The 24,712-nt window shown below is 33.0% G+C and overlaps 1 protein-coding gene across 2 annotated transcripts; it reads left to right on the top strand.

The window, feature by feature from the left end:
* The first annotated feature begins 4,996 nt into the window (after nt 1–4,996).
* On the top strand, nt 4,997–24,484 carry LOC129216934 (acidic leucine-rich nuclear phosphoprotein 32 family member A-like). Of its 2 annotated transcripts, none has more exons than XM_054851152.1 (8): nt 4,997–5,116; nt 10,126–10,269; nt 10,371–10,490; nt 12,784–12,949; nt 15,654–15,725; nt 15,808–15,887; nt 18,470–18,521; nt 21,354–24,484. In XM_054851152.1, exons 1-8 carry the CDS (start codon nt 5,069–5,071, stop codon nt 21,404–21,406), a joined length of 735 nt encoding a protein of 244 aa, XP_054707127.1. In that variant the 5' UTR covers nt 4,997–5,068; the 3' UTR covers nt 21,407–24,484. The 2 variants fall into 2 exon arrangements, with proteins under 2 accessions (XP_054707127.1, XP_054707126.1); XM_054851151.1 differs by having other exon boundaries at nt 15,642–15,725.
* Nucleotides 24,485–24,712: the final 228 nt, after the last annotated feature.

Here is a 24,712-nt window from a genome sequence, read left to right as displayed (position 1 = left end):
GCCATTTATAAAAAAATCTGGTAGCCGTTTTTATTTATTTATGCTTACGAAGCTTATTCAAAAACGTCAATTTTATCCACAAGTGTTTCCATTATTTTGATCATTACCTGTATGTATTAAGACAATGTGCGAATCCGGGAACCTCCCGAAAAAAATTGGATACGGCCTTGCCCATTACAGTCCAACCACGGATTATATGGATTTGGCAAATGTCCAGTTAAGACAAGCCTATCTGAATGAAAGGGAAAAGTAAATTTTTTTGATTCGCTTGTTCCGTTCACTTGAATGAGACTCTGCTTAATTTAAAGGCTAACTTAATCTGCAAAAGCTGTTGCCCTGAAAACTAACAGATGCGTCTATTTTCATCTGCAAACTATACAACAGGTGGTCTGACAGTACTAGCGGACCCAACAGACGTTGCTCTGTTCAAACTTAGTAAATTGAAAAAAAATCAATAAACTATCAAATGTTTGGACCATTTTGTGGAAAAAAATATGTTAAAATAAATTTTTTTTAGATACTTGGTGTGATTTAATTATTATTTAATTAATTTATTTATTTTGTCTCCGACGCCTAGATGAGTAAAAGGACAACGTGTGGAGTTAGTTAAAGCAGTGGCTGTTCTCAAAATTTTTGTTAGTTTGATGGCTCTTACCGTATCTAAAATACGCAGGAAGATCCCCCTCCCCCCTTTTAACACCGATGATAAAGTTCAGGACGGTATTATCCCGCACGCGTTACGAATCTGTGCACTTTAATGGAAAAAAAATGTGATTTATAATTTATTTGAACATTTATTTTTTCTAGAACAACTAGATAAAAACTAAGAGAGAGAGAGGAAGAATTTTAAACGGGTAAAAGTGCGGGAAAGTACGTTTAATTTTGTTTATAATTTTTTTTTCTTATGGCGCGGGCACGTAGCATTTGCTACTTCTGCTCTATGGCTAATCCGGCCCTGATCGTTGGATGACATTAGTTAACGAAGATATTAATTAAAATCCTCTAAAAGGTTTTTCGCAATTTTTGCAGTGAAAGCATAGTTAACAATTTTAAAATTTAATACCAAAATTAAGCAAAAAAAATTTCCGCGTCTGATAGAATGCGTTTGGAACTTCCATGTTCCATAGAAAACGAATTATAACGTTTTTTTTTCAAAGCAAATTTCAATAACGACTAAGCCTTTATGCACGCGAATGATAACGAATTCATTGTTGGCCGACAAGGAAACTAAAAGCAATGATTTCAAATTTTTATCTGTTGCAAATTTCTATTTAATAGCAAGTAAAATACTGGACATTGATTTTTAATAATCTAAGGCTTTTAAAAGGAGTTTCAATTTTCCTTCTTGATTCTACAGTAGCGACTCAGTCGGGGATTTTTAAAATTCTTAACTATCCCTGGATAAAAACATTTAAAACATGATCTAAAACGGTGTATACTGGTAGTATTTCTTAAACCTTTTATTGAAAAGAAGAAGGAAAAAAATATATATATATATAAAGTACCTAATCGATACAGTTTTTATACTTGAAAAGATTTTTTTTCTTAACCTAGAATTTTAATTTTCTACTTTTCATTAACGGTAATTCTTTATCAACACTAACAATATCGATTGTATCAGTCGTTTCTGTAAAATGTTGTATAAAATGTCGTTTTTAAAAATGAACCCCTGAACCCAAATATGCAGGCTGCGTACTCGCAGACCCCGCGGTGGGGAGGGGGGGTGGCACGGTATTAAAGGACCCGACGACCCAAGAAACTGAAAAAAAAAAAAAGAAAAAAAAAAACTAGCACTAAAACTTATTAACGTTGCAAATATACACTGCTGGCCTCTGGGGAGAGGCCCTGCTGATTTAGTTGCAGGGGGTCCAAAATTTATAAATCCGAACCTGCAAATATGACCACTACTTCCCCCTATTACCCACCCCGTTTTGGAATTCTGGATATCAACCTTCTACCCCTCCCAATTTTTTCTTAGCCAATGTTTTTATTTGGAGTGGGAGGGAGCATTATATTAATAAAATTCTTCTGGGGGACTAGAAAAAAGAAAAGTTTAAAAAGATGAGCATTTGTAGCAAGGAGGGACCCTCTCAGGGTGGTAATCCCCCCTAAAATATTAAAAAATTCATCAAACCGAACTGTTTTTTCCACAGTTTGTCATCGATTGTACTTTTTGATGTACAATCATTTACTTTTTGATGTAAAATCCAAGTATCGGCTTCACCTCTATGAGCCCCATGTCCGAAGAAAAGTTCAGGTTGAAAAAAAATAATAATACTAAAAATAAATATAAATAAATAAATAATTAAAATGAAATAAATATAAATTTTAAGAAATAGTAAATCTTGAAGCACCGAATGTTGGATATAAGTCGCATCACAGATCTTCAGTCACAAACCTTCACGGATCATGAATATTTATTGAAGTTACGATCCCACTGAAGATTACGAATGAAATTAAGTGCGCCTATAATTTAGCGTTAATATCTTCTTTATATAAGTAAAACACAAAATCCAAATGTATATGTACGGGGTAAATTCAGAAACTACTGGACCGATTTCGTCAAAATTTTTAGTTTATGTAGGTTAGTGCTGGGAAGGTTTGTAGAAATTTTCGGAAAAATATCGATGAATAGTTCTTTTTTAATTCGAAATTTATGTTTTGGACTCAAACATGGATCTTTCTACCAGGGCCGGACTAGGTCCCCTAAAAGGGCGCCAACCTTGGCTCTCAAAGCCCCCCCCCCCCAAAAAAAGACACAAAGGCGCACAAGTTCAAAGGGCCAAATGAAAAAAGTCGCACAGGTTTGAGAGAGCAAAAAGAAACATGCGCACAGGTTCGAGTAGAGGGCACAGAGAAAAGAAAACGAAGGCGCACACTTTTGATGGCACAAATGAAAAAAAAAAGGAAAAAAGGTTCCAGGACGGGGGGGGGGGGGGGTGCTCAGGGTTGAGAGTGAAGAAAAAAAAACGGAGGCGCTCAGGAGATCAAGGACGCAAAAAAAAAAAAAAAAAACTAAAATAAAAATAAAAGAAGGCGCACATGTTCAAGGACGCAAAAAAAAAAAAAAAAAAAAAAAAAAAGCGAGAAGGCGCTCATGTTTAAGGGCGCAAAAACAGGCGCACAGGTTCGAGGGGAGAGCGAAAAAAAAGGGGAAAACAACCGAAAGTTCACATCTTCGATGGCACAAATAAAATAAAATGAAAAGAAAAAAAAAGAAAAAGATTCGAGGGCGCAAAAAAAAAAAAAAAGCGCTCAGGTTTGAGAGCGAAAAAAAAGAGCTCAGGATCAAAGACCCAAAAAACCGAAGGCGCACGCGTTCGAAGGCACAAATTAAATAAAATGAAAAAAAAAAGAAGCTTCAGGAGAAAAGGGCGCACCCCCCCCCCCAAAAAAAAAAAACCGAGGGCGCATAAGGTTTTTTAGTCCCGTCAAGGGAAACACGTGAAGGCGCAATCACGTTAGTTAAGGCAGTGACTGCTTGCAGGGGCGGACTGGCCCTCGGGTCGATGCGTCCTCGAACGTCCTCTGTGTGCCTTCGTTTTTTTTTGGCTCCCTCAAACCTGTGCGAATTTATATACATTATTTTTGGCGCCCTTTAACCTGTGCGCCTTCGTTTTTTCACGCCCTCAAACCTGTGCGCTTTCGTTTATTTTTGCACCTTTAAAGCCTTTGCACCCTTGAACCTCAGTTCTTTCGTGGTTCTTTCGAAGTTAAGGTTGGCGCCCTCTTGGGGGATCCAGTCCGCCCCTGCCTGCTTGTCGATTTTTGTGATTTATAATCCTCTCCAACGAGATTGTCCTCTCTCTTCTCCTCTTTTTATGTCAGTGCCAATGATAATGGTCCGCATGCATGTCAGTATCCATTATTTCATGCTCGTGCCTCAACGAGAACTGAAGAGTAAAAAAAAACATTTTGATGTTGATTTAGTGATACATCCCTAACAAAACGCCGTCTTAATTTAAAAAAAAAAGCCTTTTCGATGTTAATGTTGTGTTTTCAGAATTTGCCGCCCCAAGCAAAGTGCCGCCCGGGGCGAGTGCCCCCTTTGACCCCCCCGCGCTACGCCACTGCCAACAGACACACGTGGAACGCAATGTGTTACCTTTTTCTTTAATTTTGTAAATCACCGCAAGGTATTATCGTATTCGAACGGTGGAGGTGCGAATTTTTCCTCATTCTGTGTTTTTCAGTTTCTTTACTTACCTTAGCTCGTGATAATCTTTCAAGTAAATTCACAATTTTTGTTATCAACCCCCCCCCCCCCCAAAAAAAAATCCCATTAATTTTTTTTGAGCAATCACGATTGTTATTGTTCTCATTTGACGGTATTTGGCGTTGTGGTTCCTTTTTCAGCTTGGATCAGGGGCCTCTGCAGCACCACCGCCCACCTTCGCGACTCCTCTGGTCCTGATCCTTGTCCCCCAGAATCCACTTCTGCTGGACAGTGGCGTCCATGTGTGTGTCCTACACACGCATGCTCATACCCACATACGCACTCACACACACGCGCACCTTTACACACAAACACTCACATACACCTACGTGCACACACATAAGCTCACACACACTCAACTATACACACGTAACCACCCAAAAGGGAGGATATGCTTGGGGGAAGGGGGGGGGGGGCATTTCTAGAAAAAATTACTCCAATGAGTAGGGTCTTGTCGCAACTCTTGATTGCGAAAAACATAATTTGAATTCAAAGTTCCAGAATTCAAATTAGAGTTGATTGAGGAAAGTGGGTCACAGTTTTTTTTTTTTTTTGTTTCTTTCAAACTTTTTACAAAAAAATAATAAATTGCACTTCTTTACTGAAACCCCGCGAAATACGTCATCTCAGGCACCTGGATCACTTTTGATAAAGCAAAAAATATTTTTAGAGAATATTTCGCATACAAATTTCTAAACTTAAATAAATTTAAAATTTTTAAAACGATATAATGTTTAAAATCCACTTGAGAATAACTTTAGGTACTTTCAAACTGGCAACGTCTACCCCTGTCTTGTTGAACAAGTGAGCAACGCTTTTTACGCGCTTTTGCAAGTCTTCAAAATCGGCAACATGGAGAAGAGGATTGAGTTAGAAAAACGGGGAAGGAGTCCTTCAGTGGTAATGTTTTTCAATGCAAAACTTGTTGATAAAATTTTATTATTTTTTTCCGAACGATTAATTATTCTCCTGATGATTGTTTTTAATTCTTGGACTTCTAAACTAACGTGATGTACATTTGTTAGCAATGGCGAGTCCCGTGCCTCCATACTGATGTGCGTTCAAAAATAGGCGCGAGCCCACCGCTGAATTCTGATTATAGCTTAGATGTTTTTTTAATGCTTTTCTGAGGCAGCAGATCGAAGCATTTTGGTATTAATTATGAGTTTAAATTTTTGTGGTGTGTTTTTTACTTCGATAATTTAATTTATATTGCATTTTACTTCAGTCGTTGCTTCTCTAAATATGTTTCCCACATGAGTTGGGGATGCAGCGTAGCGTAAGAATTAAACGTAATTTGAGCATTTTTATAAGATAAGCCGACATGTTGTCGGAATAAAATGGATGGCTAAAAATTCTGTAACATAAAATTCAGTTCTGCTGATTATTGCTGAAGAAGCAATGTTTATGTGAAGTTGCCTGTTGTTTATTAGAAGGAAAATGGTGTACGGGGAGGGGGTGGAGGCATGAAGATATTTAAACTTTTTAAAATTAAGGTCTTTGCGCGTATGAATGATCAATGATCAAGACTTAAATTATGATATTATTTTGATTTTTATATTCATTGAATTATTAAGTTTACTGGGGTTATGTTCTATTTTCTAGCCATTAGGTAATTTTAAATTTGCAAAAGTAGCCGCGTTTCGTGAAGAACTTATTTGGTACGATTAAAACTTGAAAATGAACTTTTTTAAAAATTTCAATCCTGGTAATATAATTGGAAAATATTGTCCCCAAGGTATCCAATTAAAAATATTATCTGTTTTCAATTTGAAGTTTGTAAATTATTTATTGAAATTGTTTCAAAAATGTACATAATTCGCATATTTGATGTGCCAAATAAGCTATTTTTGAATGGGTAAAAGTGCATTGAAAAATGTTTTTTATTTTTCTGTGTTGAAAGATGTTTGTTGTAGTTGGAAGTATTTATAGAAAATAAATCAGAAATAGTATGATGTGTCTAAGGTTGCTATTCTGCAGTATATTTGGTTTTACAGCATTCAAATTGATTAATATGAACTGTAGCTTCAAAGTTCCGAGTAAGGTACCCTGTTTTTGTCAACAAAAATGAATTCTGAGTGCACTGATTAATTGTAAATATAAAGTTTTAATTGCATTCTGACCATTAAAGCACCACCTTCTTTCCTTTAAAGTTTGGAGAAGTTCAAGAAATTCTGTTAATAAAGAGACCTAGATGTTTTACACAGATAAAATAAAAAATACTATCTGCTATAATATGTAAAATTTAAGTCGATAACTCATTACAGACGGTTGTGTTTTTGTTAAAATTTCTTACATTTATGACGGGTCTGATTTTCTTCTCAATGGCAGCAAAATGCATGAAAATGGAATTTCAAAGGTCCAATTTAAAGCACCTCCGGATTAATTTTTAGTCAATACTAATGTTAGTTTCTGATCAAGTTTTTCTCGAGATATTAATTTTATAGTTCCTAACAAATTGATATGTTGAACTGTGAAAACATGAAATCCTTTTTAACAATGAACTTTAAGGGACCCTTTGTAACAAGAATTTTGTCCAACCATTTTCTGTCTGAGGGCCTTGCCTCACATTAAAATCATTAACAGGCCTCATGGATCAGTTTTGTGGGCCGTAGGTTGGGCACCACTGTGTTAGTGGTTTCAAATAAAAATTAATTCTATTACAATTAATAAGAATCATAGGCAGCTGGTGCAAAAAAATAAAAAAAAAAAGAGGGAGTCAAAAGAGGTGTGAAGAGTTAAGAAGCGGAGCTACGAAAGTTTTTTTTCTCTGTAATATTAGACTTCAATTTTTATGTTTAACATTAATGATAAAATGACCTTTGAAAATGTGGAACATGGCCATAAAGTTTAGAATAGATGGCCATCATAGACTTTCTCCTTCTGATTCTAAATTTTATTCTTATGGGAAAAATACGAAAAAAACCCCATTACTTTGATTTTTGGCTTTTATTTTTGAGAAATATATTAATTCATCAAGCAAAAAATATTTCTCAATCGTTATTTTGAACTCTAAAAAGTGAGAGGGCAAGGCTGCTTTACTTTTGGAAGTGAGGGGACAGTTGCCCCCCCCCCCCTCCCCCGTATGAGCGCCCTATGTAGCGAATCGAGAATCACTATTGAGAAATTGGCTCATTATTTTTAAAATTGTTAGTTCCATGAAAATAAATGAAAAGTTCTAATTTTTATAAAAAGTATTATTTTTAAAAAAAATTCCTTTTGTATTTATAAGAAAACTGTGTGTTGATAATTTGAAAAAATTGATAGTATTTAGAATTCTATACGGCTGACTTTTTTGATGTATTAAAAATTTAAAAATATAATTAACTTGAAATAAGGCATCAGAGTTGATTGCACCTCCCCCCCTGCATTTAGGAAATTTTATAGATTTGTGTATGGTGTGTATAGATATATGTATATTTTCATCGTCTCAGAGCAACAGTAACATTAGTGGTTATTTCTGAGATAAGATATCTTACTGTTGCTCTGAGGTGACAATATGTATCAAGCAAGGTTGGCAAGGTTTTGGATACTACTGTGGAAACCATGGTAAATACTGTGGTTTTTACTGTCCTTTCCAAAAGCATTGAGTCCGAAGGTGTCTTAACTATTTTGTGATAAAATATAAAAAAACAGAATAAAATGTGCCAAAGTTATGTTTTATATTGAATATTTATTCAATGGAGGGGTGAACATTCAAGTATAAATATATACATGGTGTTCCGTTTTAACTGCAAGACCTCTATTTTCGCAATCGTTAGTCCTAGGTGCACACTTCCAATTCCAAAAATGTTCAAAATCAGAATCAGAGTTAAGATATTGAAAGTTTGAAGCAAAAGTAGAAAATCAGTCGAAAAATACAGAATTTAACTTTTTATATGGATCCTAGGTCCTCTTACTTATATTTAAAGAAATAATCTTCATTGAAAAATGAAACGAAACTTACACGAAAAGCAGTGTTTGGTGACTTACACCACTTTACACTCCCCTTCAATAACACCTTTTGGGTGGGATATACAGCGATTAAAAAGGGTTTAAAATTATATTTGTGCATAGAGTGGTTTTTCAAATTGTTCGAAGTTTGTAGTGTTTTTGTGCAATATGGCATAACATTTGCATTTGTTTTTGAATAGCAATGAAAAATATAAATACTTTGTTTTTTACTTTCTTCTATATCTAATATATAGAAGAAAGTATTGGATTCGTGCAAATTTTCGAATTTCGAATTTTGACGGATTCGAACGTTTTGAGGTGTGCTGAGTCCATTTCGACTATTTTTGGAAAATGTCTGTCTGTCTGTGTGTGTGTGTGTATGTGTGTGTGTCACGTCTGTGTGTGTCCAGTTTTTTGTGGCCGCTCTACAGCAAAAACTACCGCATGAAATCGAACGAAATTTGGTACACATATGTGCCCCTATGTGAACTTGTGCCCATTGGTTTTTGGCGCGAATTCCTCCAAGGGGGGTGGAGCAATGGGACGTTTTTTGAGTTACGCGTGATTGCTATTCCTCAGGAAGTAACTGGCGGAATCAAACAAAATTTGGTCCATATGTTGCCAGTAACAGAAACAGGTGCTGATTCAGTTTTGGTGTCAATAACTCAAACGGGGGTTGAGCTATGGAACGTTTTTCGTCGTCAATTGTGACTGCTGTATCTCAAGAAATAATGAACGGAATGAAAGAAAAATTTATTGGCAAGTAGTCCTTAGTGGGTATAAGAGCTGATTTTATTTTGGTGTCAACAGCTGAAAAGGGGGTAGCGCAATCGGCCGTTCTTTTTTCCCATTGTGAGTGCCCTAGCTCAAGAAGTAATGCTACGTTCTGGTTGAAATTTGGAATATATGTGAATCCATATGTAAACAAGCTTTGGTTCAATTTTGACGCCAATCGCTCCAAGAGGTGTTGATTTTTTTTTTTTGAATAAAAATAGTTTTATTAATGCAACAATAAGAAAGATAAATCGTAATAGATTGTCGTCTGCGTATTTCCCGTGATTTTAATTGCATGGAAATGATCGGAAATATTATCTCAATGATTTAAAATTTTTAACTGTTGCCATCTTATGTTTGTCAACAAATAAAATATTTGTAATTAATTCAAGCAAGGCTTTTAAAATAACTTTCAATTTTCGCTCTTTGCTTTGCTTTTGCAATAATTCAGACATTGGGATGGTCGTCAAGTTTTTGCATCTGTAATTTTGTTTTCATTGGGAATATTGCTTCCTCGTCAAGCATGGGGAGGGATCAGAAAAAAAAAGAAAAATATAGAAGAAAGTTTCGTGATGGCCACAACATACTAGTTTTACTTCGACTACCTGTCATTCTTCTGAAAGGGCGATAAGTTCCCCTCTCATCTTCTGTATGGTCCCTTAAAACTTTAAACTCGAATATCTCTTTGAGTTTTCGTAGCACAAATTTCAAGTTTTTTTGTGTTAGTAAAAAAGTCGGGAATTATGGATTTTGTTTTTTGAATTGAAAATACATTCAGTCTGAAATGAACGGCAAAAAAAAAAAAAGAAAATATTTGTTGAAAATTTTTTGAATGATTACTGCTGACTCGAGAACAGTCCAAATAAGATTGGAAACATATTGTCATAGCAGAATGTTATTTTTAACAAATCAAGAAACATAAGGTCGCTACTTTTGGCAACAGAGACTTGATTCTTTGGTTGTCATTTTCAATGAAATGGTCACCTGTTGGCGACTAATGACCTCTAATCTAGAGCTTTAACCTGGTGTTCAAAAATTGAAAATTCTGCTTCTTAGCTCAAATTATGAATATTACATTACTGATATCTGAAATATGATGTTCCAGGTTGTCAATGCCAGATGACTCATTCTTGATTGGATATGGTTGCTGTTGCTAATTTTGTTATGTTTTATGGACCATAATAACTATTTTTTTTTTTCAGATAAAAGATTTGAATCTTGATAACTGCCGGAGCACACAAATTGTCGGTTTAACAGAAGAATTTTCTAATCTTGAATCTTTGAGTTTAATAAATGTTGGACTTATAAGTTTGAAAGGTTTTCCTAAATTGCCAAATTTAAAGAAAGTAAGTTTTTTTTTCGTTAGTAGGTAACTCTTTTCTATTGGATATTTTGCATCAGCATTCATAATGAAATTTTTGTTTCTTAACTGTGTTATCTTTTGCAGTTGGAACTCAGTGATAATCGCATCTCTGGTGGTCTCACTTGGTTGCATGGAAGTCCGAAGTTAACACACCTTAACCTCAGTGGAAATAAAATAAAAGACATTGAAACACTAAAACCTTTGGTAGGTTCTTTAACTTAAAAATAAAAATAAGAAAAAAAACTTTTTTGGTCCAATCTAGTTAATCACTTCCCAAATATTATGCATCAGATATTCAAATTTTTATTTTTGTCTGCTCAGTTGAGGCTTATATGTTTATTGTATTTTATCACAACAGTTGCATATGAGTTAAGAAATGAAACAAAAAACCCATATGTAATTAAATTTAAACAATAGAATATTTTAAAAAATATTTAAATCTTGCAACACTGTTTAGCACTGAAAATTACTTCGAAAAAATTAATATTAATCGATATATATCAAAATTTTGGAACAATGAATTCAACATGCAAAGTAAAAATGACCACGTCTCTGAAATAAGGTTTCTATGGAGGACTCAAATATGTGTTAATGTCACAGTTGGGAATAGTAAAAAAAAAAAAGAAAAAAAAAAAAATATGGGTGAAAACCAAAGTATTTTTTTTTTTTTTTGCCGAAAATTATGTATTCATAAATTTATAATGCATGCATTTTAATGTTTTTTTTTTTTAAAATTTATGTTCAGTATCCTACATGAACACTAATTTTGTTAATACAATTTAATTTTCCTGTATACCAAAGCATTTTCTGCTACTTTTTTAAATTAACTTTGTAACACTAAACTAAATTAGTATATCGATAGTGTCAATTAGTAGGAATGTTTAAAATTTTTAATATACAGTATCCCTTTATCATATCGCATTTGCCGAAAAACAGAAAAGAGTGACGTATCTGAAAACTTGATGTAACCAAGGTCATAAAAAGTAACGGTTCAATTAATGTATAAATTAATGACATGTACACCAACAAAAGATTCATTTATTTATCATGTTACGACGATTTTCTTAAAAGCAAAAGAAAATTAATCTGCTAGATTTTCTTATTTAAAATAAATAATTATGGACTATTTTCTCTTGTTTTTTGGTGAAATACAAATAGAAAATTACAGCCAACGCATTAATGGCATGGCAAACATGTCAATTTTGTTCATTGACTTAAAACAGGAGAAAATACTTTTTCTGAGAAATATACCTTTTTATTTTCAGTGATGTTAAAATAACAGCAACCTTTTTTCCATTTAATTTTTCGGGTGGAAGAAAAAAAAAATGTTTGAATGAGCGATATGACGAAGGGTTACTGTAATTACATTTGATCTGACACATAAACGAATGCATGATAAAATCTCAAAATTTGTAGAAAGAAAATAAAAGTATAACCCAAAATCAGTGGTTGATTGATTTGACTTAATCTATATAATTTTTGGTGTTTTGTCAAAAAAAAAAAAAGCTTTTGGCTAATTTTTTTAATAGTTATATGTATAAGAAAGCAAAAGTTACTGTGAAAAAAAGTATCTTTAAACATTTGCATATTTAATGTTTTTTTAAAAAGAAAATACAGCTATTAAATAAATTTTTTAATGTAAAATTATCTTTTGAGGGGGAAAAAACTATTTATTCCACTGCCTCGAAATTTCCTGGAATTTTACATATCTTACACACCTAAAACTTTAACCAAAAAGTGCTAATGTGACTGACATTAAACAGTCAGTAGTAAGTAAATAGTTTAATTTAATTTAACTTGTGTAAAAAGTGAGAAGCTTGATCAAGTGGGGAAGGCAGCTTAGTATTTAGACAATGTAAAAAACCTTTTTTGGGTTCCAAATATCTCTCAGTATAATTAGTCCTGTTTAGTTTGATTGAAATGTCTTTCTTGGTTTTTGAGATATTTACATGTTTTATTCGAAGTTACAAATAGCTCCATTGTAAGAAAATGTATTATTTGTTCGAAAAGACTCTTGGTCTGTATGATTGTCTGATGATTCAATAATTCCTGGATGGACAGTAGTTAATGCAGTCTTACAAAAGATTACTGCAGGTTTCTACATGCTCTACTGTCCATGAAGTGTATTATCCCTCCCACCCCTTAAAGGGAGAAACCCGAGTGTTGGGTAGATAAACCAAACAATCTGAAGGTATGATGTCACAGCCGTATCATATTATGTCACAGCCGTTCAAGTAGTTAAAGTACAATGAAACCTGTGTAAGTTGACCACTACTTTAGTGGTCAACTTACAAAGAGTTTGTTATGATTCACAGCCAAATTTGGTGCATATTGGTGGTCAAAATAGACAGGTGATCAACTTACAAGGGTGGTCAACTTTACAGGTTTTACTGTACTGGTTATTCAAAACTGACATTTTAATAATAGTATTTGGCATTGTTTTGTGCAGATCTTATCTTGTCTGACCACATACTTACATTATAAAAATGGTTTTTAGGAGGAATTCAAAAATTTAAAAAGTTTGGACTTGTTCAATTGTGAAGTTACAAATGTCGAGAACTACAGAGATGAAGTATTTGGCCTAATTAGTAGTTTAAAGTATCTTGATGGTTATGATAGGGAAGACAAAGAAGCTGATGATTCAGAAGCAGATGATGAAGATGGTAAATATTCAATTGATTTTGTTTAAACTCTGATTGAAAGATAATTCATAATTTATTTTTTTGTGCTGAATTCTTAACTTTGAAGAACTTCAAGGTTTGAAACTTTGCATTTATTAAATATAGTGTAGTAGATAGAATCTGCTGTATCAGTTGATCGAGTGATAAATCCTTCTACAACTACTTTGAGGAACCAGTTCAAGTATAAACTTCAAATTTAATGTATCAATTTGAAACATCCATGTTTTAAATTAAAAGTTTGTTGTCTCTCAACGTCCCCCTAAAGCACGGGTCCTCAACCAATAGAACACTTAACGCAAGACCTAAGCCATTGCCTTAGAAGTGAGCTTGTCTCCCAATATCTCCTATCCTGTGAAAAACAGCTATCTCCACGACCAAGCAGATACAGTGAAACCTCCCTTAACGGACACTCCCGAATAACGGACACCTCTAATTAACGGGCATTTTTGCAAGTCCCAGTCCCTCAATATAGGCCATTCCATGTAATTCACTCTGAATAACGGACACTCCGAATAACGGACAGTTATTTCACAAAAAATTTTCCTTGCGATCGTAGCACTTCCGTTTTTTTTTCTTTTCACAGAATATCTTAGTAACTTGCTTGCCTTACAAAGCTTTTCATCCTCCACAACTGATACCCCCCCTCGTCAATTTCCTTATTACTGTTTCTTGGAATTAAAAGGGTGGTAATGGGCAGATGCAGCGTTTGGGGCTTAAAAGTTGGGGGCAGGAAAAAAAAGGAACTAAAAGGCATGGTACTTTTTGCGGGCAGCAAAAAATGAAAAAGAAAATAAAAGTCATAATTTTGTAACGGCTAGTTTTGAGAGTATTGAAGCAGATAAGTGAAAACTGATGTCAGGTCTAACAATTAACGAACGTTTTTTCAAAGATTTTAATGAATTTTATACACAATAACTATTCAAAAGTTAAGATAAAAAAGAGGAAACTGGGCGCTTTTTCTAACTGGGGCTCCCGGGAGATGCAATTGAGCAGACCGGCGCCGGTAGTAGTCGGCTTTATGGTGCCGTGGTTTCGTTGGGTTGTTTAATTTTTAGATATGAAAAAGATTTGCCCATATTCAAGGTCATATTGCCAACTGTCAATCATGAAATAGTGATACTCGAGATAAAATAAATAAATTAACCATAAAAAAATGTGTGGGGGGAGGGGGGTTGCTCGGCCGAATCGCCGCCGTTGGTAATGCAAAAAAGAGATGTCAAACTGTTTTAACTGTTTACTTTAATTGATTAAATGCTTTTTAAGACAAGTGTGTGCTGTCAGTATACCTTAATTAAGAAAAAAAAAAGATTAATTACACTTGACGTAAAATGTAGTAAACCTTTCGCAATTGTTTCGATTGTGTTCTACAAAGGGAACAACAGCCCATTTTGAAAAAGGTAAAGTAAGTAATTCCTCCTAATAGCGGACACCTTCCAATAACGGACAAAACTTCTGGTCCCTTGACTGTCCGCTATTCGGAGGTTTCACTGTAGTTCCTGTCCATTTCTTCTCCAGAATAACGAAGTGAGCAAGGTATATTGGTTAAGATACCTATTCGCTTCAAATGAGCGGCAAAGCAGTCCTTTCCAGTGCAGGGGGGAAATTGTAACTGCTTCTCGTCTGCTCATTCTATGCTCCTGCAGACTTTTATTGGTATCTCTTTGGACAGTGAAGTTGTGGTGATGCATATAGCCTTAAAGCAGTTATTAGCAAGCAATTCCAAATTTGAAAAGGCAGTCATTCGTTTCGATTCTCTAGAAGCCATTCGATTGATTAGCGCTGTCGATCATCCATTAACGCCTGAAACATGCCAAAGTCAAGAATTCTTGAAGTCTTACAAAGAAAAATATAGTTGGCTTTATTTATTTTTTTAAACATTCATGCTTTTCTTGAAATTTTTTCTATGCCCCTGCTCAGGGTTCGCCAATACATATCATGATATAATTCACGATATACATCCGATAATTAATTTTTCAACTACAGTGTTTTCAATATAAAAAGTATATAAATCATAGTAATATTGTTCATTTATTATTAAAAATAAACAAAAAGTTATGTACTACATTTTTATGATGTATTAATGCATCAATAATATAACAAAGTAATACAATATTCCTTTTTTACTTGTATTTTATATTCATAAATTATTAGTAATGTAACAATTTGAATTCATATAAAAAGTGCCTAATTAAATGTTAAACATTGCTCAGCAAAAATGTAAATGTCTTTCGACTGTGCACCGCACCGACTAATGCATATTATTTATTTCTGATGAATCATCTAACTGTACAAGTAGCTAACAGAAGAAAAAATGAGTAAACCAGCTAATGCCAAATTAGCTCCTTTAAAATTGATAGAGACGTAACACGAGATATTATATATAAATAATGAAAGAAACCTTATTTTTAAGTCTACATATTGTAATTATAATATAAGAAAAAATGATTTGAGGATGCATTTGCTATTTTGTGAAAATATCGGATACATATCAAAATATCCGATATATATTCAAAATGTTGGATATTTTCGAAAATATCATGATTTTTCGAACCCTGCCTGCTTTAAAGCAACATTTGTTTCGTCTCTTTCTGCATTATTGTGTTCAGAGTTTTCTGTAACCATAATATAGTTGGCAATTTTATCGTCCTAATATTCCTAACATGATCTCTTAAAGCGTCATCTTTAGCAAATGAAGATGATGATGATGAAAATGCTCACGAAGATGTGGACAGTGAAGATGAAGATGAGGAGGAAGAAGGTTTGTTATCTTTTAACTAATAAAGAAAAAAGAATCTGTTTTAACCAAAATAAACAAATCGTTTTATATTTTATTTACTTAGATGAACAAGATGATGATGATGTCAATGTTGAAGATGAAGAGGATGAAGAAGATTTAGATGATGAAGATGGTGATGATGATGTAAGTCAAATGTAGTTCTCATTATTTGCAGCTATTTTTTAACTCTTCGTTTGGGGACACCAATTTTTAAATCATTCTTTCAGTCAAGTGTTGAAGCCAGTGTCATTTTAACTTTAACAAGAGTAGGAGTTGTCCTAAAAGTCCTAAAATTTCAAATTTTGTCCTAAAATTTTGAGTTTTGTCTTAAAATTCTTAAATTTTTTATTATTTTATTCCCTACTTGCACAGAAACATTAAATTCAGCCTAAATATAAAACTTTTCTTTATGATAAAGCCCAAATTCTAAATTTCTAATTAGTTTTTTCTTAATTAAATGTTTTATGTGGTTTTTAGCCCGTTTTTGTGTTTCATTCGTTACTGACCCTTAACCAATATAGCACCAGGAAAAAATTTTTGTACCATAGTGTAAGGAATTTAATTTTAAATATGATGACCGAAAAAAATTAGGTATTTCTTTCTGAAAAAGGGGGGGGGGGGTTCTAGAGGATTTTTTTTCCTTTTCTCAAACGGCAACTTTTCAATAGTTAAATATTTCATAGGGGGGTACGGGATTCCCTTTTTGTCCTAGATGTATCATGTTTTTTAATTGTTGTTTTTCTGCTGGGGAGTTGAATCTTTTTTCGTACAGGACACGGGATTTCCCTTTTGTCCTAGATGTACCGTGCTTTTTAATCACAATTGCTTATCGGCCAGAGTTTGTTACGCTCGCTAATTGGGTGGGTTACTGTAGCACGGTCGCTTCCGCGGGCCGTTTTGCTGTATCTATTTTATGTTACATATTTGCGTACAGCAATTTTGGCATAAAAAGGTGATTGACACAAAACGCAACTGGAAATAGGTATAGAAAATACAAAAAAGATAGATATTGATTAATTAATACCGTTGCCATGTTTATTTAAACGGCCGCCTTAGACGGCAAACTTGGCGTAAAAACAGGGGGTAGGAGCGTGGATTTTTTAAATTCAACGGACTTCCTTTAAATTCTTAGCACGGGCATCGCCATGCAGGTACAGCTAGTTTTAGGATAAAATAAACTTCATAGACCCATAGAAATTTTGTCTAAAAAATAAAGAGAAAAACCTATGCTGCCGCTGCTGCTTTTTTTTTCTAGAGAAGGGGGGGGGGAGATGCAGTTAACTGAAACATATGCTCAATTTTAAGCTGATTAAAGTGAAGAACCAACGTAAATAAAGCACAAATTTTTAAGAAAATACAGCATGTAGCTATTTTGATGCTACCATGGAGTACTTCATCAGTGCAAAAAGCTCACCAACACAACTGAAAGTCGCGAGAGAACTGACAACAACCAACTGGACACCGGTATTTATACCAAAAAAGGCTATCCAATAGGAATTCACTACACAAGACTGCAAATAACCAATCAGCAAACAGCATGTCACCCTGGGCTCAGAGCAAGGGGAAGAGACAACCAATCAGAAGCCAGGAGACAAAAAGAGTGAAAGACAACAAAGAAACGGAAATTATTATAGAAATTGCTTCCAAATTTCATGAAAAAAAGGAGTGCTGGAGAAATCATTGACAAGAGAATGAGAATTTTTCCAAATATAGTAAGCCATTAATCTTTGCAGATGAAAAATCGAAACAGTGACCAGAAGTCCAACAATGCTGAGCGATGGAAAAACAAACAAGTTCTTTATGTTTAACATAATTTTCATGCTCTTTCAGACGGTACTTAAGAGCAAAAGCACGTTTAGTCTGTCCAACGTAACCAAGTCCACACTTGCAGGAGATGCTATAAATACCCCAGTTGCTATGGCAATCAATAGAAGTTTGATTTCGATATAGCTTTTTCTCCAGTAAATAAGGTAAAATTTAAATTTACAAACTTGAAGGACCCTATAGGTTTTCAAGATTGAATTTGAAACTTTTTATCATTTGCCACAAAAATTAAGCTTATAAATTACATTTAAAGTTTAAAAAGAAACTTGATATTTGTTGTCCTAAAAATGTCCTAAAATGTTAATTGTGTCCCAAAATTTTTGTAATCACCACTCCGACCCCTGCTATAATATTAATAATCATAAAAATAAATAAAAAAATTAATAAATAAAATGCTTTCAAACAAAACCTGCCCTAAAAGAATTAAACTAAACAGCATTTTCAAATATTAAAGGTGCCTTACTCTCATCATTAAGTTCATCTGTGTCAGGAATTAATTATGTGTATTGGGTACCCAGTGAGTAGGTAAAATATTTTTTGGGTATATACAGGGCCTGGGTAAATAACCATAAATTAGATAATTTTCAAAAAAGAAAAGTCAAACTTGATAAATATGTATTATACATAATATACGAAAAAATGTTATTGTAAGATTTGATGAGATTATTAAAAAAGTAAATTGAATCATAGAACCTTTATTTGCAATGTGATAGTTGAAAAAATTGGTTTCTATCTGCCAAGTGGGATAAGAAACAACAAATATTATGGTCATTTTCTACTATTCCTGTTGTAATTTGAATTAACAAAAAAAAAAAAAAAAAAAAAAGAATGAAACATAAGCTGCAGTACTTCATTATGATAAGCATTTTTCTTACTGTATGTTTTCAATCATTCTTTTACAGGAGGATAGTGAAGGCAATGATTTCAATCTTGATGGTGATGAAGATGAAGAAAGTGAGTTTTTTTAATGCTATCTTAATTTTATTAAGATAACATTTTTTTGTTGAAAGATAATAAGTCTTAAGCTAAGATTATTATTATTAAACATTCAATTAAAATCTGTTTGTTAAGTAAACATTTAAAAAAAAGTACTTTGACAGAAGGTTGTGTAACACCTGAACCAATGGTTGGAAAAACTACATTTTTTTTGTAGCGAATTACACTACAACTACTTTATTATAAATGTAGTTAACTACAACTAATTTTTTCAAAATGTAGCAACTACAAACTACTTTTAAAAAGTAGTCGCTACTTTGCTGCATTTTAAAAAATAAATAAATGAAAAGCATTGGATTTAAAATGTGAAAGAATTGCTACCAACTACTTTTTTTTTTTTTGTATCAAACTACTCTCTATTCTACTTTTTTTCAAAAGTAGTACACTACACTACAAACTACTAAAAAATGTAGCTACTACAGTAGCGTCACTACTTGTAGCGCTCTACTTCCAACCACTGACCTGAACAATCAAATAATTTTCAAGGAACCGGTTATAAAAGTGGGTTTTTTTCATTTAAAAAAATTATGTAAAAATAAGTGTACAAACAACAAATTCATTCAAATTTTTATTTTTGATATTTTTTGGATTGAAATTTTAAAATTTTATGAAAAAACAACAAGCAAGCAGCGAAAATTTAAGAAATACATCTTTTAAGCATTAAAAGAGAATTTTATTAATCTTTTTTGTAATTTATAAGTAAAGATTAGTAAATTTTTCTTGTGTGGTAAATTTCTAAGCATGAGGTACAGAGGCCAATGTCACAATCTGGACAGTAGTACCGAATTTCCTTCCTGCATCCCTGCAAATACATTTAAAAAATCGACTGGTGCTGCCATCTAGTGTATAAAAAGAGAAATAAAATGTGTTCCGGGCAAAAGAAATGAATTGATTTTAATCATTTCGTCGCATTAATATTGCACACCCCAGCACGGTAATATCACAGACGCAAGAAATGGAGATCAAAACCCCAGCCCGACATTTTCACAGGAGCGAGAGGGAAGGGGTTAACAACTTCCTTTTTTTTTTGGGTAGAATCACATCTTGAAACGTTAATAAGTTTGCAAACATAGCAAGATTTTCCGAGAACTACAGTAAAATATTTGCAAAATCTGATACTTGCTGATTAGTTTGTAATCGTAAGGTTTTTTTTATCAAAAGTAGCCAATTGAATCGGCCACCTTCACGAAATCTTGATACATCGTTCGCATTAAGGAGTATTTTAAATAAATTATCCTCCTCATATAAGTTGGTAAGCAAAGCAATGCATTGATGGGGGGGGGGGCATCATTTATTATTCTGGCTGCATTTTCAGGCATAAAATAGAAGCAAGACTTCCGCAAAAAAAACGTCCATCTTAAAAGTTTATCTTAAAAGGAGTACGTTCGAGATATAGAGACAACTTTATATTGAAAATATAAAATTATTTTGGGACGAAATTGAAACTTCGAGATAAAGCAACATTTGAGTTATGAGGATTCAAGGTATTGGAATCGACTGCATGTGGGATTACTATAATTTAGGGAGGGGCAGCTATGGCTCCTGTCCACCCCCAATGATGGGTCTGCTGTCAAGCATGCTTTATTTCTCCTTTTTGCCCTCTAAAATCTCTCATCACTGTAAAGTTTTTTTAAACAAGCAAAGACTTGTGTTGCCTGTATCAATCAAGAATATACAATGCTGCTAAAAAATTCCCAGATTTTGAGGCAATCTTCTTCTTCAAGGATTAGGCATATAGCCTGTTCCGGCTTCTTGGTCGCCCCACCGTTTCCTGGGCCTACCACGGTCTTGCTTGCCCCTTGGTCTGTAATAAAAGGCAGCTCTTGGAAGTCTCCCTCGTGCCATACGTCGAACATGGTTTTGGGCAATCTCCCGCTTTAAAAAAACTTAATATTTTTTAAGTTTCTATTTTTGGGAAAAAGTATTTTGTGTCAAAACTGCTCATATCTTGGCATTAGAATACATACCTGCCAACTCTACTGGATTTTCCGGGAGACTCCCGGATTTTTGACATTTCTCCCGGTCTCCCGATTTTTATTGAAAATCTCCCGGTTTTTATTAATCTCTAAAAAAAATCCCTCCATTTATGGATTTTCTCGAAAATGAAAAAAATAAACCCCTTTAAAATAAAGTTTTACATCGTTTTAGCGCTTTTACTCCATGGTTTGAAAGTTTCCTACTCAATTTCAAACTTCAGCACATTGGAATCTGGCAACATCAGTCCTTGTTTACATTTGCGATCTCGCTTCGCGCACTCATCGCTAAGCATATGTTGCTTAATTACAATATTTCTTCTTGTACATAAAACGACTGCTATTATCGGGCACTTTGGGCCGAAAAAAATAAATTAAATCTTGTTAAAGACCTGAAAAAACTTGCTTATGATTAAATTTTTACAGATAATTGAAATTATTTTTTTTCCCTAAATAACTTTTCATTCAAAAAGTATTACTTTAACTTTTATTCTTCCATTTAATATTTTCATTAATTTAACTCTGTGTATATGACTCAAGGAACTTGCATATGATTGCACTTTAAGAGATAATAAAAAAATCTCTATTTTCCTCTCAATAACATGGAAAAAAGTGATATTGCGCTACATTGAAAAAATCTACTGGATTTTTTTCTTTGAATGTTGGCAGGTATGAGAATAGAATTTCCCTGCAATTTTTAATCATGCGACAATTTTTGCAAATGTACTCTTAAGTGTTTAATTATCGCTTATATTCCAGCACAAAGGTATTTATTTATTTGGATCATCTTAAACTGTTTCCTTACTTTTTTACATAGCTCCTCGTGGTCAAAAAAGAAAAAGGGATGGCGATGATGGAGACGAGGATTGAAAAAACTTTCCAGTGGCATTGCTTCATCTATTCATCCTAACATGTAGAGTGATAATGTGTACAGCATATTTTATATCATCTTTCCTTTACGTTTTGCTGTTCCCAATCAGCATATGAACTGCAAAACTTAAAAGATCTACAAAGATTGAGACCAAATGGGAGGAAGTGGATCGCCATCTGCTTTTGAGTCGTGCCTGGTAGTTTGTACCCACAGGATCCCTATGCAATCGCTGCACTGACACTTTTTACTTTTTTGAAGCCGTTACTATTGTAAATTTGTTATCAAGTACTAAAAATTGAATGCTCTGATAGTTATTCTTGCATTTGATTCCAAGTTGTGATTGTTATATTTTATAATTTATTTTTGTGTTCCTTTTTTGCAAATTACTTATTTGATGCAGTCAAGTCTTATCCCTTTTAGTTGCTTCAACAACACAAAGCTTTACCATTATATTTCATGAAACATTTTTATAATGAATTATCGTATAAAGAGTTCGTGTTGAATAAATGGATTACTCTCCAAACCCACATTTCGTATTTGAATTTAGTGCAAGTAGGACTCCAGTCCTGCACAGTTTAAAATATGACCTTGACTGACTAGTAATTTTTACAGCTTATTAAATGTCAGTAACATTAACAAAGATGTTAAATAATTATTATAGGAAAAATGAAGTTTAAAAGTGTAAAGGTTTTCTACTGGGAGAGAAAGTTGATTTTTCAATTAACAACATTCCTGTGTTCAATGCTCAAATTTTTTAATTTTGTCTTTTTTGGAATTCTGTTTAATGATAACATAAATACTCATTTTCTGAAAGACTTGACTGTACCTAATGATTTTAAAAGCTATTCCTAGTTTGATTTTGTTTGGCTCAAGTTGTCATTGCTTTTACATCCATTGCTTACTGATGTCACAAAATCATTTAAGAGTAACAAGCTTATCTCGAACAAGCTTGTATATCACACTTGTTAATAAAAGTTTTTTATGGAACATTTCTTTCTTGCAATTTTTTATTTTTATACTAATTTAGTGAATAATATGTGAAGAAATTAAACAGGATACAAACAATGCATGAACGTAGAATTTAGTTCTTAATATGAAAATTTCTCCCAGATGTTGAATTTGGGAAATCATACTTTTCAGTGTATTGCAATTGCATTTTATGATTTTATCTGTATTTTAAAGTTGTAAATATGAAACAAATACATAATAGCATATGTTTGCAAATGTTATGGAGCTTTTATTGAAAGGAAATTTAATAAAAATTGCAGCAAGTAGACGTATTTTATGTCTGATATGTATAAAGCAATAAGATTTTTTTGTTCTGTTATCTATGCAAAAGCCATTTTCCTGATAGCTTGAAAATTGATTTTCTAGTTTTAGAATTTTTTATTCAACCCTTAAGAAAGGATATGATGCATATTTTTAAGATGTACATTGCTTTCTATGTACAGATTTTAAAATTTCAGACCTTCATGTATAGTAATAAAAATAAAGTTATGACTCAACCAGTTTTAGTATAAATAGAAATGTTTCACGAATATATTTTGTTTATATTAAATTATTCTGATATAATCGAATAGTTCCATATTTATGAGTAATGCTTTTTTAAAATTGCATGTTCAAAAATGCATGATTACTTTGCTTTAATGACTAGCGATACTGTAAGTAATTCATGATTGCTAATATTCCATCCTATTTGTACCATTTGTAAGTTAAGATTTTTATAAACCATGCTCTAGAACCAATACTCATACATGGTGTCCGTTTCCACAAACAGTGCCTCATTTGGTCTCAGTACTCTTCTTACATTACCTCTCATTCAAAAATGAATTTTATGCATATTCATTGTAGTCTGTCCAAAATCATAATGTACAGATATCTACAAAAGGAAAAACCTTTTCAAAGGCATTGAATTTAGTCATCTGTCGGAGAAGAACTTAGCGTGTTGGATGCACTTGTGATGAATGAATGAAATTAGAGTGGAATTTGTCTGCAAAGTGTTCAGAGCTTCATATTTATGATGAGCAAATATATTAAAACATTATTTTCTGTTCTGAATTGTTTTGTTTCCATACTCTAAATTAAAAAAAATATATATATATATTTTTATTATTTTGCCTGGACCAAAAAAAAAAAAAAAAAAAAAAGCATGGCAACAATAAACTGCAGTGAAATGGCTGCTGTCAATGCATGTGTGACGTAATTTTCATTTATAAAAGGGAGTACAATTCCTTTTTGAGGAGGTTTATTGGGGGTTATGAATTGCAGAATGAATGATTTCCTTGAATTGACATTGATTTAATATTAACCATGGATATAAAGTATTAACATGATGCAGTTTTTTTGAGAGAGAACATTATTAACAAAAGGCAATCCTATTGTAATGAATGTGTCAATTTTTGCAAAGATTTTAAATGTTAGTTTGTTTCATTGCGTGAACTGTTTAACTCTACAACATAATGCAGTTAAATTTTGAAGGTTTCTATAAAAATATTGAAACATTTTTGCGTGCATAAAAAGACATAGCATAAAATTAGTCCATTACTGAGCCAAAAATTTTGTTTCTGCAAATCTTCAAAATTTAATTGTCTTATACCCAAGTAGAGACCATGCAATGAAAAGTCTTACATTTGGAGTCTTTGTAATGCGTTATATGTAACAATTGATGCATCTATTATAATGGAATTGTCCAAAGAAGACAATTTTGTGGTAAGTGAGCTTAATGGGATACGTATTGCGTTCTTGATCTGCATTTTTTCCCCTTCGAAGGGCAGATTTTAAATTATTGATAAGTGTTGTATCCTTTCGTGCCAAGCTTTGAAATGTTGATTAAAATTCATAAGATGTTCAAGCTTTGTGTCAATCTAATGATGCAATGAATTTATCATTATGTATATAAATTATTTTCTTTTTCATGTTATCTCATTTTTAAATATTTATTTCTAAGATGTTAATGCTTTAAATCCTGGGATGTTTTGTCTGTAATTGAATTTGTTTATTCTGAGTGCTAAGACAAGTTGGTTGATGCTTTGGGTCTTAAAGTTACATTGGAATAAAATAATACATTTTTAAATACACAGTTGAATACTTGGTATCATTTCATCCACCTTGAACGACAAATCACATCAGAATGTGCACTGTTTTGTTCAAGAAGTACAACGGTACTTCACAGAGGACGATTCGTAAATTATCTGCTAGATTTTCATATTTTATCTGATGTGCTGCTAATGAAGGATTTTTCACATCAATATCTCCCTTGCAAAGAAGAATGCGGTATGGATCAGTTTTGTCAAAGTAGTTCTTCC

The sequence above is a fragment of the Uloborus diversus genome, chromosome 2 (assembly GCF_026930045.1).
Source record: "Uloborus diversus isolate 005 chromosome 2, Udiv.v.3.1, whole genome shotgun sequence".
NCBI lineage: Eukaryota > Metazoa > Arthropoda > Arachnida > Araneae > Uloboridae > Uloborus > Uloborus diversus.
The sequence above is the reverse complement of the archived record's forward strand: the minus strand, read 5'-3'. Positions and strand labels throughout refer to the sequence as shown.

Bases quoted from the DNA above. Each gene is read 5' to 3' on its own strand.
- LOC129216934 (XM_054851151.1), top strand. From the start codon at position 5,069: ATGGAGAAGAGGATTGAGTTAGAAAAACGGGGAAGGAGTCCTTCAGTG. The intron at 12,950-15,641 runs GTAAATATTCAA...GATCTCTTAAAG, and splicing joins AGAAGCAGATGATGAAGATG to CGTCATCTTTAGCAAATGAA. The intron at 15,888-18,469 runs GTAAGTCAAATG...ATTCTTTTACAG, and splicing joins ATGAAGATGGTGATGATGAT to GAGGATAGTGAAGGCAATGA.